Source organism: Rhinolophus sinicus, chromosome 13, assembly GCF_057876585.1.
Source record: "Rhinolophus sinicus isolate RSI-liver-muscle chromosome 13, RSI-T2T, whole genome shotgun sequence".
Lineage (NCBI taxonomy): Eukaryota > Metazoa > Chordata > Mammalia > Chiroptera > Rhinolophidae > Rhinolophus > Rhinolophus sinicus.
Genome location: NC_142513.1, coordinates 38056207 through 38071150, shown reverse-complemented (window position 1 = coordinate 38071150; position 14944 = coordinate 38056207). Strand labels below are relative to the sequence as shown.

The 14944-nt window shown below is 38.1% G+C and overlaps 1 protein-coding gene across 1 annotated transcript in view; it reads right to left on the bottom strand.

Annotated features, from left to right (window-relative positions):
• PCSK2 (proprotein convertase subtilisin/kexin type 2) overlaps positions 1-14944 on the bottom strand; it is a 294040-nt gene that overhangs the window by 69310 nt on the left and 209786 nt on the right. The window contains exon 6 of the mRNA XM_019756643.3: positions 3371-3447. Within this exon, the coding sequence (XP_019612202.1) occupies positions 3371-3447 (77 nt within the window). The remainder of the gene's footprint in view (positions 1-3370; positions 3448-14944) is intronic.

Genomic DNA, 14944 nt, shown 5'->3' with positions numbered 1-14944 from the left:
TCTATGCCTCTGGCCCAGTTTTCTACCCAACCACAGAATCTCTGCTTCTCCTTTCCGCTAGGAACCGATCCAAACCTTTCATTCCCACTCTTCCATAAAGCCTTCTTAGAATGCTACCTCATGCACCAGTCTTTAAATCCCAGGCCAGTTATCCAGGCTACCTTGTGAATATGTTTGCACCTCCTGATGCCCCTTTTTCGCCTAAATTGCATCCTTATCTTGGAATACATTCTCCCACAACTCTACCTATTACCTTCACTAAAATCCTAAACCAAATGCCATCTATTAAGGCAGTGAATGTAATGACTTCCTCACTAGTGTCAAATCCTGTCTCCACGACTTTTTAGCTGTGTGAACTTGCACAAGTTAATTAGCCTTTCTGTGCCTCAGTTTCCAAAATGGGAATAATAATGATAATACCTATTTCTGAGGGTTATGATGAAAATTAATTGAATTAACACTATTTAACAAGCACTTAAAACAGTGCCTTAAACATAGTAACTGCTTAATAGTCATTCGCTTTCAATTTTTGTTTTGTTTTGGTTTTAGCTTTGGCTACACTTAGCACTGCAGTGATTTGGGCATCTGTTGCCTCCTCATATGACATTGCAAATTCCTCAGCAGTTTGCACACCAAAACTAATAGTTTCATGAGTACCAAACTAAAGGCCAATTCTGTTTATTACTCCTTTTTATGCCCTACACTTTTAAAATTGACTTCTTACTATGGAAAATATTGAAAATTTACAAGAGAAGAGTGAAATCTCATGTACCCATCACCCAACATTAACAATTATTGACTCATGTCCAATTTTATTTCCTCTGCACCCCCAGTAATTGTCCTCCCTCTTGTTCCAAACCCTAGGTTATATTGAAGAGAATACCAGGCATAATTTTTCATCCCAGGGGGAATTGTTAATAAATGTATCCTGTATTCATGGGAAGGAGGCTCTATTCAAATTCTCCTTGTCCCAAGCAGGAATTATCACCAGGACAGACCTAACATTTCAGGCTATGGATCCTCCCAGTGATGTGGGCTTGAATTTTGACCCACCTTCCTCCCATAATCATTTATAATAATAGTTACGTTTTGAGGGGCCATGATTTGAACCATGGCACCATCCAATCTTTGTAATAACAAGCCATGGTGGATGGGGATCTGAGAAAATGACTTGATAACTGGGAAAAGTCCTATTTATTGGTCAAAGTGGACACTGTGTCTTGAGTCACTGGCTCCTCAAGAGGTAAGCATCATGCTTGCCTGACTCACTATGACTGTGTCTCAGGCAGTTGGACACTTGGGAATTTTTACTGTTGACAATGAAGAATTTCATTGCACTAAGCACTAATTAGTTTTGTTAGAAGATTTTAGCTAGTTTAAAATTGTGCTTTCAAGAACACATTTGCAAATGAAAATATTTAAGATAAAAATCATCATCATCTCCTTTTTTTAATTGAAAATTTGTTGGGGGTGACAATGGTTAGTAAAATTACATAGGTTTCAAGTGTACCATTCTGTAATATAACATCTATATATCACATTGTGTGTTCACCACCTAGAGTCAGTTCTTTCATCACCATATACTTGACCCCATTTACCCTCATCACCTCCTTTTTAAAAAAAGAATAGTCTTATAGCATATCACACAGGAATGTTTGATATGCTATGTTTGATATGATATGTTTGGGGGAATGTTGTGTTGGGTTCAAAAAAATAAGGTAAGGGCGAAAACCATTTTGTTGGTTATATTTTTCATCCTAGATCAATCCATCAAAGATTAATTTAGTACCTACTAGCTGCAGAGAGATGGCAAGTAGCCGACACACGTGTTGCTACTGTCCTTTTTGAGGTCAACTGGTAATGAGTCCTATCGAAGCCAAGTGCCCGCTCACGGTCCTTCTCAACAGTGCTCCAGACTGCAGTTTGCAATTATGAATCACCTCCGGCTTAGTGACATCTATTTAGTAATGTCACATCCCTGTGTCTATAAACGGTTTATTTGCTCAGGGTATGTTAGGATCTAGGGTTATAAGTCATGGGGGTAAGGGACCCTTCATGTCAAAAGTTTTCAGATATTTTTATACATCCTTACTCGCGAAACATACACTTCCAAACATTGCACGATCATTTTAAAGATGTAGATGAAGTTGATAGAGAGTAAACTGTGTTATTTGACATCAGCAATCATCTTTTTAAAATGTTACAAATTTGAATTGTATTTTCTTCATTATTCTTTTCTGCATTTTCTGTAATTGCCAAGCCCCCAACCTGTGTGCCCTGTCTGCACGCTAGACATTCTCAGATCAACTTGCTAATTGCAAGGACAGAGTTTAAGCTACCGGTCCACTGGGGACCTGTCCCTGGCCAGTCTCTGACCATCATGATTCCTTTTATAATAAAAATGATGCTTACAAAAGAATGATACAAGTTGGAATTACAGGCCTTTATGAATCCTGGGTTCAAGTGTTGGTTTTGATATATACTGTTTGACCAGGGAAGTCACTCAATGTTTCTGAACCTATTTCCTTATCACCAAACTGAGAATGACAACGTTTGCTTTATGTACCATGAGTTTGTCATGAGAAGCAAAAGAAATGAGTAAAGTGTCGTCCACATAATATATTTTTATACCATTAATTGAAGTTCATATGTTCTCATAAGCTTCACCTGAGAACATCAATAACAGGGAAGCTCTAGGTTTAAAAAATATGGCATTCTTTGGGTGAGCAAGCCATTCATCTCTATTTCTTGATATTTCTTAAATGCAAACAAGCATTTAGGCAAGAATTTTACTTGGAGAAAAAAAGCAAGAGACTGCATTGACATGTTTAGTAGCCAAACAGGCTGAAGAAAATGAATGGACTGTTAGATAGTTTTATATGGTTGGATGCCAAGCAGTACTTCAAACCTCTGGCAGTTTCACTTATCATTTTGTTGAAAGGGGCTACATGAATTTCATAATGTTACAGCAGAAACACTTCAAAAACATACAGATGAAGACCCGTGGGGGCAAAAAATTTCTCTGCAATAGTTTCAACCATTCAAGTGAAATCAGCATATTTTAAATCACCTCGTACTGGGTTGAGAAAGGATTTCTCATTATTTCTATTTTCTTCTATCTTTAATAAAGGATTAAATAATTCCTAGTTCAACAGAACAAAACAGTCAAAAGATAGTTCTAGAGGAGCATTCCGATATTAAAAATATCCAAGAATTTAGAAAATGTTGCCGTAGAGAAGAAAAATCACAATACAATTTAGTAAAACATTTAGATTATTTTTGCTGGTGATATTCAAGCCTTAAAAACAAAACGAAGCAGAATAAAACCCCCAAACCTAAAGTCAAAACTACCTCATGAGGCTCAGTTTACCTGTTAAACCAGTCGTCTGTGTATCGAGGGTAAGGATAGGGGTCGTTGCTACTGAAGTCATAACTCGCTTCCGCGTTCTGAAAAACACAAGGTGTCTCACTGTGTCAATAAAGCCAAAGGCGCAGGCAAGAGAAAATGCTGTGAGAAATGACTGTTTCATGTTTATTGTCCCTCCCTCGTGTGTTGTGTTAACGGTCTGCTCTGGACCAGCTCTTGCAAAATGGTGACAGAGCTGAAGTGTGTCCTTGGGGCTTTCTATCCTCCCTTTATCCTGTTTTCCAGGTTTCCTCATCCTATCCTATTTTAAGTCCTCAAAGAGTTAGCAAATTTTAGTACTATGCTCTCTAGGACTGTTTTCATTTTAAGCTGTGTTACTCCTACCCCTTGTGGGTAAATAGGATTCAAATGGAATCCACGGCATATATTAAGCTTCTTTGGACTGATGGCCGAATATTCTAGTTCTCATGTCACAAGTGAGATGACCTCTAGAGTGTTTTTGCTTTATGCAGAAGATTCACTTCCAGTTCCCTGCTTCAGATGGACTTAAAGCTTATCTCCTTTATACTTCTGGGTGCTCAACCCCTGCCTAAGCCCCTAATATCAGCCACGATACAACCTCAGTTATTACTCAATTTACTGTTTTGTTGACAGAGACTACATGAGCTGTTATAAAGTTACAGCAGAAACAGTTTTCAAAAACATATTATTTAGAGCCTAATACATGCAGAGGCTTTTCTAAATATGAGAATACAATAGTGACATCCCTGCCCTTGTGTAACTTACAGCCTAGCTGGAAGATAAACATCTATCAAGTGATTAAACAAATAAATATACGATTGCAAACTGGGAGTACTCTTAAATCCCACAGTATTCAATTCTACAAAATCGAGCACCTCCATTTTTTCCCCATGTCTCTCCTCACAGAAATGAATTACGTATTCACTTAAATTCTTTTTAAGTGATTTTATGTTCTAATTTTTCTGTGATGATAGATGATCCACCACCATTTTATGACTGAAATCCATTCCTTCCCCACTGCCTTCTCTGCTTGCCCAGGGTTGCTGAGCTCAGAAGCTCCTCTCTTCTCATTGCATTCTTCTCTCCTTTGGTTTTGAGATAATCAAAAAAGACCCCAGATGGCTTCCTGTCCACAGTAGACATTGGGATAGGAAGCACTGGGTTAGACACTTATTGCAGATTGGGCATTTCTTGATTCCATGGGTCAAGAGACATTTTCAGGAATTGTGCTCCTTTATGAGGTAAAACACTTTAGTTTGTAGCTCGCTCTAGTTTCTAAACATAATATAATAGTAGCATAATGTTTTTAAGAGAAAATTAACTAATTCAATTAGTTTGTGTTTCCATTTGTTGGATGACAGAGTTGTAAGTATCACAATTGTATTACTAATTTATTTAAATGTTATGCTTGGGGTCAAAGTAATTTGTTTAAAAATTTTTAATTCTGAATTTTTTAGCTTTATTGGGGTAGAATTGATATACAAAAAAATCTACACATTTATGTATACATTGTGATGAGTTTGGGCATATGAGTATGCATACACCCATGATACGATCACCACAACCGAGGTTCTAAACATTTCCATCATCTCCAAAAATTTCCTTTTGTTTGTGAATGTGTGTGTGTGTGTGTGTGTGTGTGTGTGTGTGTGTAGGTATGTGTGTGTGTTTTGGTAAGAACATTTAACACGAGATTTATCCTCTTCACGTATTTTAAAGTACACAATGTTCTATTGTTGACCATGTTGTACAGCAGAACTTTAGAACTTACTCATTTACATAATAGAACACTTATACCTTTGAAAAACAATTCCTCATTTTCCCCTTCCCCCAACATTCTATTCAATATTTGGACCAGTCATTATACCTTGGGTCATGAATACATCTATCTTTTATTCCACAATCTAGGTTTTCCTGAGCTTTAGAGAGAAGATCTTCCTGTCTCCACTGGCCATAGTTATCAGCAAGTCCTCAGTTCTGCTCCTCCTCCATTTAGATCCCAAACTACTTGCATTTACCTTTAAAAGTTTAGTTCTCTATCTGGTCTATAATCCCTGTCTTTGGGAGACCTTGTCAAATTTGGCATGCTTTTTTCTTTCTTTTTTTCCTTGACATTCTTGAGATATTTGAATCTCAGTTCTTTTGAGGGATACTATTTTGAAGCAGTAACTTATTATGTTCAGTTACCCCTAATTTTCCCTGAAATTTTGAGACAAGAGTAGTCTTAGGCAGAATTGGTAGGGTAGGAATATCAAGAGAAGCCCAAGTTAATACTTTTTCTTTTAGGTTTCAAAGTTGAAGTTGAAATTTAAGCAACAGATTTGGAAGACTATTTGCTAAGCCTGATTTATTTCTCCATAGAGATTAAAATTCCCTGGTCCAAGATGAGTTGGATAGAAAATTCAGCATGAGTAGCCGTTGTGGAGTCCTCAGAGGGACCCGAGTGCTACCTATTTCTTCTGAGCTGTGTTCTTGGAGTGGGATGGGGGTGTGTTGGAATGTCCAACTTCAGAGAAGTCTGGGAGTCATCCGTGGACAGGGACACAAACATGCAGATTAGAAGTGGCTCTATGAGGCATCTTAGCCAAGGGGGTTTGGGTGGCCTCACTGTGCATTCCCATGACCCTCAGTTTGGAGCAGGGAATAGCAGAATATTCTGAGGGAAGCTGAGATTAGTGAGAACATGACAATGAGAACCAGCTGGCCTAGAAATGTCTGGAGTCAGTACAATGATGACACAGGGTTCAGGCAGGATCTGCATGAACTGATTTGCCAGTAAGATGATGATGCCTGGAGCAGGAGAATCCAGTGTGGACAGATGATGAGACACGAGCACCAGGACCCTTGTTTCCCACCCCTTCATGCTGTGTTCATCCTTTGAAGCTTGAGGGCAATCCTGGAGACATAAGGGTGGGGGGGAAACATGAGTTGTCCAAGGTCAAATATCTACCATCAGTGCAATCAGGCTGGCAGATAGAATTAAATTCAACTAGAGAAAACTCAAATCAGAACTTTGTGCACTTTTGTGTTTGCTGCCTAAGCAATTGACCAGTTTCACATGTTTTCTAGCCTGGCTCACCTTTCTGGCTTATGATCATTACCTGTGGTCTGGGCTGAGGCTTTCTGGTGCTCGTTCCTGATTCTGGAGAAAATGTCTCGCTCTGAGATGAGTTGGGTCTTGTGGGAAGAAATAGAGAGTTCTGACAGCAGAACCATTAGCCAAGAACCCACGCAACTCTGAGACCACTTTTACAACAAAAAGAAAGACTACGTATTTTCTGGGTCAAATTGACCTTTGAGTATTGAAATATATGGTAACTTAGAACTCTAAGTATTTTGTTGTCTTTACAATTAGTTTGATGACTAATGCTTAATTCCTTGCATAACAGACTATACTTAGTATTAAGGAAAGAAAACAGTTGTTATTGTTTGGCTGAATGTTTTCTAACTAAAAATCAAATAGTTTATGGCAAGAAAGAACAATGAACAATATTTTGCAAGCATTCTGTTTATACTTTTATAGCCAAAAGCAAATCATTTATTGATTTGAATTACAATGTTGTCTTCCATGAAATTATTTGTGTAAAAGAATAAATTAAACTGGCCTTGAGTGATCCTGGAATTTTCTAAGATAGCCATTAACATGGACATTTTGGGGGAAGTGGTGTCTCTGTAAATTTAATGCTCTTGTCATCCTAGGTTAAGCCAGAAACTTGTTTTGGTTTTCACTCTTCTAAAACTTCTTCCTAAAATTCATTAGCTTATTTTAGTGCTTTAAAAAATACTAGGTGTTTTGTGAACATAATTTAATCACTGATGATTCAGGATCAGGACGATTCAGACTCATCCTTAAGAACTTGGCTTATCTTTGTACAATCACACAGAAAGTGAGAAGATTGGGCTGAACCCAAACTGAACTCAGGGCTTCCCTGGAAGTTATTTCTGGAAGAAACTTCGCTCATCTTCTTTCATAAGAGTTGAGTGCAGGGGGAAAAAAATAACCTCTGGTGTTTAAGAATTCTAAGGCTTAATTTCTGAATATTTGAATGCATAGTAAGGAAAAAACTAGATTAGCTCTTATCAAGGAAGTTTAATAATTACGGGTTTGGCCATTGTTTGTACTGTGCACTTTTCAATCAGATGGCCTGCCTGCACACTAAGAAAGGATAAAGGACTTACTTATTTTCATGAAAACTTCTGACTTTTTAAATCCAAGGCACTGCATTTGTGCGGCCATCAATGGCACAGTCCAACAAATGGCACACATCAGGCACGCATCACCATGTAAGCTGGTGATGAACTCAGTAGTAACCAGGCCCATTACTTTAACATTCTCAGAGAAGCTTCTGAGATCCTTGAGACTGAATCCAGTTCTGGCACTGCCAACTCTACCCCCAAATCTGAATATAATGCCTCTGGGACCTGTGGGCTTTCCTTGCTGGGATGCACAAGGCAAATGTGTCTGCAGGCATCAGCTTAGAGTAAGGAAAGGAAGAGAGGCATTAAAGTCAGACAGATCTGGTTTTGAACTTAGACTGGGCTTGGAAATTTTCTTATTTTTCTAGAAACTGTAGTTTCTTTGTCTTTAAAATGCAGATGATAAAACTCTAACTACTTGGTTGTAGTGAAGAAAAAAATGAAGGAATAGATATAAGCTGGCAAGCATATTGTTGAACAAAGTATGGGCATTCTCTTACTTCTTACTTTCACTTTTGTGTCCTTCATTTTCTTTGATCACCTATGGCAAGGGTGACAAAAAATGCCTACAAGCCAAATCTGGCCCAGCACCTGTTTTTGTAAATAATGTTGTTTTTTTTTAACATAGCCATTTCCATTTGTTAACAGATTGCCTATGGCTGCTTTCATGCTACAGCAGCAGACAAATAGTTGTGACAGAAGCCCACAAATCTTAAAATATTTACAATATTTTATAGAAAGTATTTGCCAACCCTTGACTGACATCCAAGGCCTCTTGGGCCTCCAGGCTGCCCTCTGATAGCCTGTGTTCTACTTTAGAGCATGTCACCCATCCTTGTCTTCCTGAAGAGCCTCCTTTGCTCTGAGAAATGCCTGTCCCATGTCCTATTCTATCTAGCTGGGCTCTTGCTGCTGGAAAGGAATCTGATATAAACTAGCCACACTACATTGCTGGGAGTTTGAAGTTTACCTCTCCTGGGTTTACTTCAATCAAACATGGGTCAGAAACTGGTGCTCAGCCTGCTGAGATGCCCACAGAGTTAGGAGAGAGCCCCACCACTGCTTCTACCAATACCCTGCTCAGCACTGGTTAAAGGATGCTCCCAAATGCATCAACCCTCTAGCTCTTCTGTCGTTCTAGCTACAGTGCTGTGTCTGTTGCTGTGGTCAGAGCATCACCTTTGGCAGAGAGTAGGAGGTGTTTTCAGTAAACAGCCCTCGGCATACAGAGGTAATCGTCCAGTTAATATGGGTACATATAGTGTCTGGTACACAAGACCTCACCTGTCTTTCATTTTTAAATGAGATGCTACATCGACATTCTGTCAATACCAGGCTTTTGTAATAGGCCAATATGTTTAATATGAAAGTCCACTGGTGTGACTGAACAGATATATTTAAAGCACTGAGGAGCAAACTCTGTGGTCTGACTACAAAATTAGGATAATGGTATCTTTAATTAGCCATGTATAGCCGAGCAGGTTGTGCCTGGCATAAGGGTGTATGCTCAAGGGAAGCAATTGGGAGCTGCACAGGACTTGCTAAGTCACGTTCGCTAAGGTGAGGCTTTATTTTTATTTATTTATTTATTTTTAATTAGAAATTTTTCAATTTTTCAATTACAGTTGACATACAATATATTACTTTCAGGTGTACCTGGGGTGGGACTTTAAATAATAATTGGTTAGCCCAGAGGGACTACACTTTTCTCATTTGTCTGCCCAGAAAGGGGCACATTTTCTGATTTGTTTGCTCAGAGGGTCTGGTCTATTTTGCAATTTATCCACTGGTGGGAAGCACTTTTTTCAATTTCACACAAATGCATTATGTAAGTACTAGCATGTCTGTGAGACATGGCAAGAAATAGGTCTCTCTAGTTATAGTCACATGTAAGCTCAGACCTCAGAGAAATTGTACCAGGGAGACAAGATGTCCCCTGTGAAATGTCAAGTAATACCAGACTTAAATAGTATCTCAAACAATAGGTTTATGATCATGAGTACAACATGGCATATGATTAGTTGACAGTGTAATTCCATAGCTGTAGGAACTCAGAACCAGAAAGTATATTGCATTTGTGCCTTTATTCTGGCTTGCTACTTTCCCCGAAGGCATTTAACCAAATAACCGAGCTAGGAGCTGTGTAACAATATTAGCTGAAATTGCACTGTGCTCATGGACTAATGAAAGAGTAATGAGCTTCCCCAGATAGACTCTCAAACTGCAACCATATTGCCCCAGAACAAAGCTCATCTGTATGGAAACTGAGCAGCAAAAGAGCCCAGTTTATTCGAGTCTAAAGAATTTTGCTACTGCGCCTACTTGCATCTAATATGGTCATGGCTGAACGTTCCCAACTGTGTCTATTTTGATTTTCCTCAAATAATTCTCCCACATGCACTGGTTTAATGATAATGTTCAGCTTACTTTTGACTGAAACCAACATTAAGGGGATTTATGTCTATATTAAGTCTGGCTGTAAAACGTAATGAAATTTAACATTTCTTCAGCACTCAAAAATTTTGAAAAAGATGCATAGTCATAAAAGTGTTTGCAATCTTTCTTCTATACTTCTAAGATTTATAGAGTTGTGTATTTTTTCCGGAGACAGTATTCTCTGATTGTGGATTTGACACCTCCTACCATCACTTCCTTCTTGCTCCTGGAAATTCCAGCAACTTCTCTAAGTCACTAGTGCACTCTCTAGGTAGGAGAAATGATGCAACATAATATCCAGCCTGACAAGTATCTCTATGCCCCAAGCCATGCCCCAGACTAATGGGCTTTGTATGTTTCCCAAAGCTGAGCAGCTCCATTCTCTGGCTCTCAGTGTTGCCCTTATCAGCATATTTGAGAGAGGTTCTAAGCACTAAGCATAAGAGGAGATAATATTAATTCTTAATGGTTAAAACAGTGACTTAATAGAATGCCTTTAAGTTTTTTAAAGGAGCTTAAATTCTCTTATTTTACTTAATATTGTCCAAAAACCCTGTAGGGTAAAAGAGCAGATGTATTGAAGGAAGAAGTGGGGCTATTACTATCTCTAAGACACAGTCAGGGCAGAACTTCTGGATGGCTTCTTTAGAGTTATCTCTGCCTGTCCATGGCTTCTTGGCTTGTCTTGGTATTTAGGAGGCTAAAGAAACCTGTATTAGGCTAGACTGAGGCAAATTCCCATGCATAAATTTCAATAGCTGCTGTAAAAGTATCAGTTCTTGGGGCTGACCAGATGCATTGAGGAGAAGCTGACACTCATTGTAATTAATCTCCAAGAACTGGCCCTAAGACAGGGTCCAAAACTTGTTCAGAAAAACTTTACGTCTTTATTTTCACAAGCTGCCAACTCAAATTTAGCATTTCCTTCAATTATGGATGTAGACTATAAGCCACAATGTTATAAGCAGTAGCTGTGAGTTTGTCACCAAAATATACTTTCATATCATATTATAGTTGCTGAAGATGTGCTGAAATATCTCGTCTACTCACTCTTACCTGTCACTAGATTTTATTATTTAATGCACTATTAAAGAAACATACATATTACCACTTCACAAATGTGTATTTTCAATTTTTTGATAACCGTGTTTTAATATAATTGCTTTCCTTGGTTATCCTATGTACTTTGTTGTATGTATTTAAAATATTGTTAGAATGAGGGAAAGAGGCACTTGTGTACTTGGGAGGTTGGTGTGTAAATTGGTGCAATCTCGTTGAATACAAATTTGGCAATATTTATAAAAAAGATACACAGACTCGCTAACCCAGGATTCCCAGCTCTAAGAATCTGTCTTAAAGATACATGCTTGCACATATGTTTTTAAATGCATTGTTTTTAAATTCATTTATGACAGCATGATGGCAAAAGTGAAAGACTAGAAACAGCTTAAGTATTCAACATGGGGAATGACTTAAATAAATGATGGTACACTCATGTGACGTGCAACTGCAACCCTGGCAAACGATGAGATATGAGGCCTGTGGTGAACTCCCTCCCAAGAAATATTTTAAGTACAAAAAGCAACATGCAGAATAAAGTGCATAGTGAGTTCTTATTTGCATAGAAGAGAGGGATATACTTGATGGGAAATGTGTGGACTATTTCTGGAAACATCACAAGAGCTTTTTTATAGTGATTTGCTTGTAGGGAAGGGCAGGTGGTCTGGGGGAGAAGGAAGACATAGTTTTCATTGCATGTAATCTTTTGTGTATAATTTTTTTTTGCTATAATAATAACAAATAACATATATTGAGTGCTTATTTTGTGCAAAGGATTCTTTTAGATGCTTTGTATGCATTAGCTCCTCCTTATCATGTCCTTATGTAGTAGTACTCTTATTATCACTGTCATTCTATAAGCAGGGAGACTGAAGCACAGAGAGGTTGAATATTTTGCCCAAGGCCACACAGATGAAAAGACTCAGGGATTTAGACCAGGCAGTCTGACTCCACAGTCTGGCCCCTGAGGCCTCTCCCTTAACCATGTAACTCTGCCTCTCTGCGTTAAAATCATTACCATCCCACTCTATTACTTGTGTTGTTTAAAAGAGAAAAACAAATACAAATGCAAATAAAAATAATAATTTAGTGGATTTATTCCTTAAAATGTAAAAAAAAAGTCAATGGTTCATTCTTTTCAAATCCAACTATATAAATTGAGCTAATAATTTAGCCCCCACACTGGGACACACCTCCTTAAAGAGCCAGGCAGTAGGAGATCATACATCTCCTACTCTGTATGATCCATCCATTTTTTAACAGCATTGTTTTATCTCATGAATTCTTTTATCCAAGTTAGATATAATGCTTTTGAGGCCTAACCCAGCAAATATGCCTCCAATGAGAAAGCAAATTCCTCTGTTTTCAATAGCAAGGAACAGCTTGTTCCCTTTTTCTCTGCTGATTATGTTGTTTCTCTTAGAAGTAGGACTTCTTTTGTTTTTTTTGTAAAAACAAACATCACACGGTATATGAGACAAATAACCTTGATGACTGGATTCCTCACAAACTGAAATCTTGGAAATACTTCCTTTTTCCTCTTCAGCACTCTTGGTGGCCCTTGGATTTCCGAGTACTGTTAAAAAAACCATTGGCTGAGAGTTGTGTTCCGTGAGGTTCTTGCATGTGGTGCTTTCAGTAACATGGCATTGCAGGGGCAGACTCTGATTCTTGTAAAAAACTCTTCCAATCCTTCTTATTATGCCAATGATAAGTCTTAATTAAGTGCTCCTGTGTCTTTAATACCTCTCAGTTCTTTTCTCACCTGTCTTTTTAACTGACAGAGAGAGGCAAGCATTGGCAGGCAGCAGCATCCAGCTTGATTTGCTTCCATTGTATTTATTTTGACAGTTACTTCTATTTATGTCAAGGGATGTTGGCTGTTTTCTATTTGAAATAGTGATTTATAGTTTCCCTTTAAAGTACATTCATTTAGGTTAAAAAGTGAGTCAATTTAAGGAAACATAGTAGGTAAATAATAGCACTGATAGCAAAAATGGTGATAGTGCACCATGACTGGTGAGTGTTTGGGAAACACTGCAGTAAAGCAGTGGTAATATTTATGGCTTTGACTTCTCCAGTTATCAGCAGAGTCAGCCTTAAGAGTGAACTGAATATCTATACGGGGGATCTGAAGAGAAAAGACTTTTTGTCCTCAAATCTCAGTCCTGTCACTTGCCATTTCAACACTATGGCTTTAATCCTTTACATTACTGTTGGCTTTCAAAACGTCTTCATTCATTGATGCATTCAGCAAATCGATCATTTGTTTTTTCATTGTTGAGTAGCAACTATTTGCCTGGCAAGTCACTATTGGAGAGGAAGATGCCCTTAGCTGGGTTATATTGCCGTTAACCCTCATGAGCTAATACATTAGTTATGGACTGACATCCAAGTTTTCAATGCAGTTATCAACTCAGGCTGCTCAATAGAATTGACTGGGGAGCTTTTAGAAATATAAATACTTAAGGGACCCCTAGATTCTGATTTAATTTATCCAGGGTGGAGTTTGGGCATCAGTAGTTTAAAAAACAAACAATCAAAAAACCAGGTGATTCTGCTATATACCCAAGGTCAACAACCACTGTGCTAACTCATATTCTGGCCCCTTTGCTGCTTAAAATGTGGCCTATGGACCAGTAGCACTGACATCACCAGACAACTTGTTAGAAATTCAGAATCTCAGGCCCCACCCAGAATGGCTGAATCTGAATCTGAATTTTAACAGGATATCCAGGGGATTTGTGTGTGCACACTGATTCTCTTATTTGAAAAATGGCTGCATGGAGCCAGGTTTCCCTTTGGCTCTTCACTTTCCCTTTACATAGCCATAATCTCCCTGATATAATCTTCTCCAACTTTCCCTTTTCCCCCTTCCACCTAAACTCTTTGACAGGAAGAAATAGAATTTGATAAGCCAGTTATATCTTAGCATGAATAAGTTCAGTGCATTGTCCCTCCCAATAGTGTTTGTTTTAACAGGCGAGAATGGATATTGGCAAAAGCTAAAGAACTATCTCTAATAGTAGAGATTGAAGGGAGTGTCAGGAACTTTGTAGCATCTCTCAGACTGAAGTTCTTCCTATGGAGAAGATCAGTTCTGAGAACAGATTTGTCACAATGGACTCCTTTGGTTCTGAAGGAGAGGCCTGATGAATAAAAAAAAGCAAAAGAAAACAAGATAAAGTGTATGATTCTTATGCACAATCTTATTGGATTCTCTGTGCTTCTGGAAAGGAAGGGCTTTGGGGGGGATTGATTCTGCAAGAAAGAAGAGTAAAAGTTAAGAGTGAAAGCTTTTCTGCTGTTAAATAAATTTTGATGAATATTAAGGTTTGAATTATTTTGCCACCTGCTGCTTAAAATAAAGCTTCTGTCAAATACCTTAAAAATACACCCAATTATAGACAAATTAATGCCAAGCTGCTTTAACAGTAATAGGAGTTATAACATTTCTTTTAAAATATGTTTATAAAAAATATTTTTATATTTTAATGCATGCTTATTTTTATACCCTGACTCTTTCTTGAAAAGAAATGATGTTTTCTATTCTAATAAATGATATAGTCAAACAAAAGTTAACAATATAGTAAGATATAATTTGGATTTAGTAAAAATGAGGGTGCACATGGATAACCACACATATGCTGTAATTCTGTGCTCAGTTAGTTCTTGGCTTTGTAGCCCAAATTTGACCTCTGTGAGTATGGATGCTGCTGGACGCTAATCCAAGCTCATGACCCAGTCTACTAATTGGTCAACTCTCCCAGCCCTGTGCTAATTCTGTTGGATTTCTCCCCTTTCACAGTGGCCTTCACTGCTGGAGTCCCTCTACGCACCCCCTCCGCCCTTGATGACAAAGTT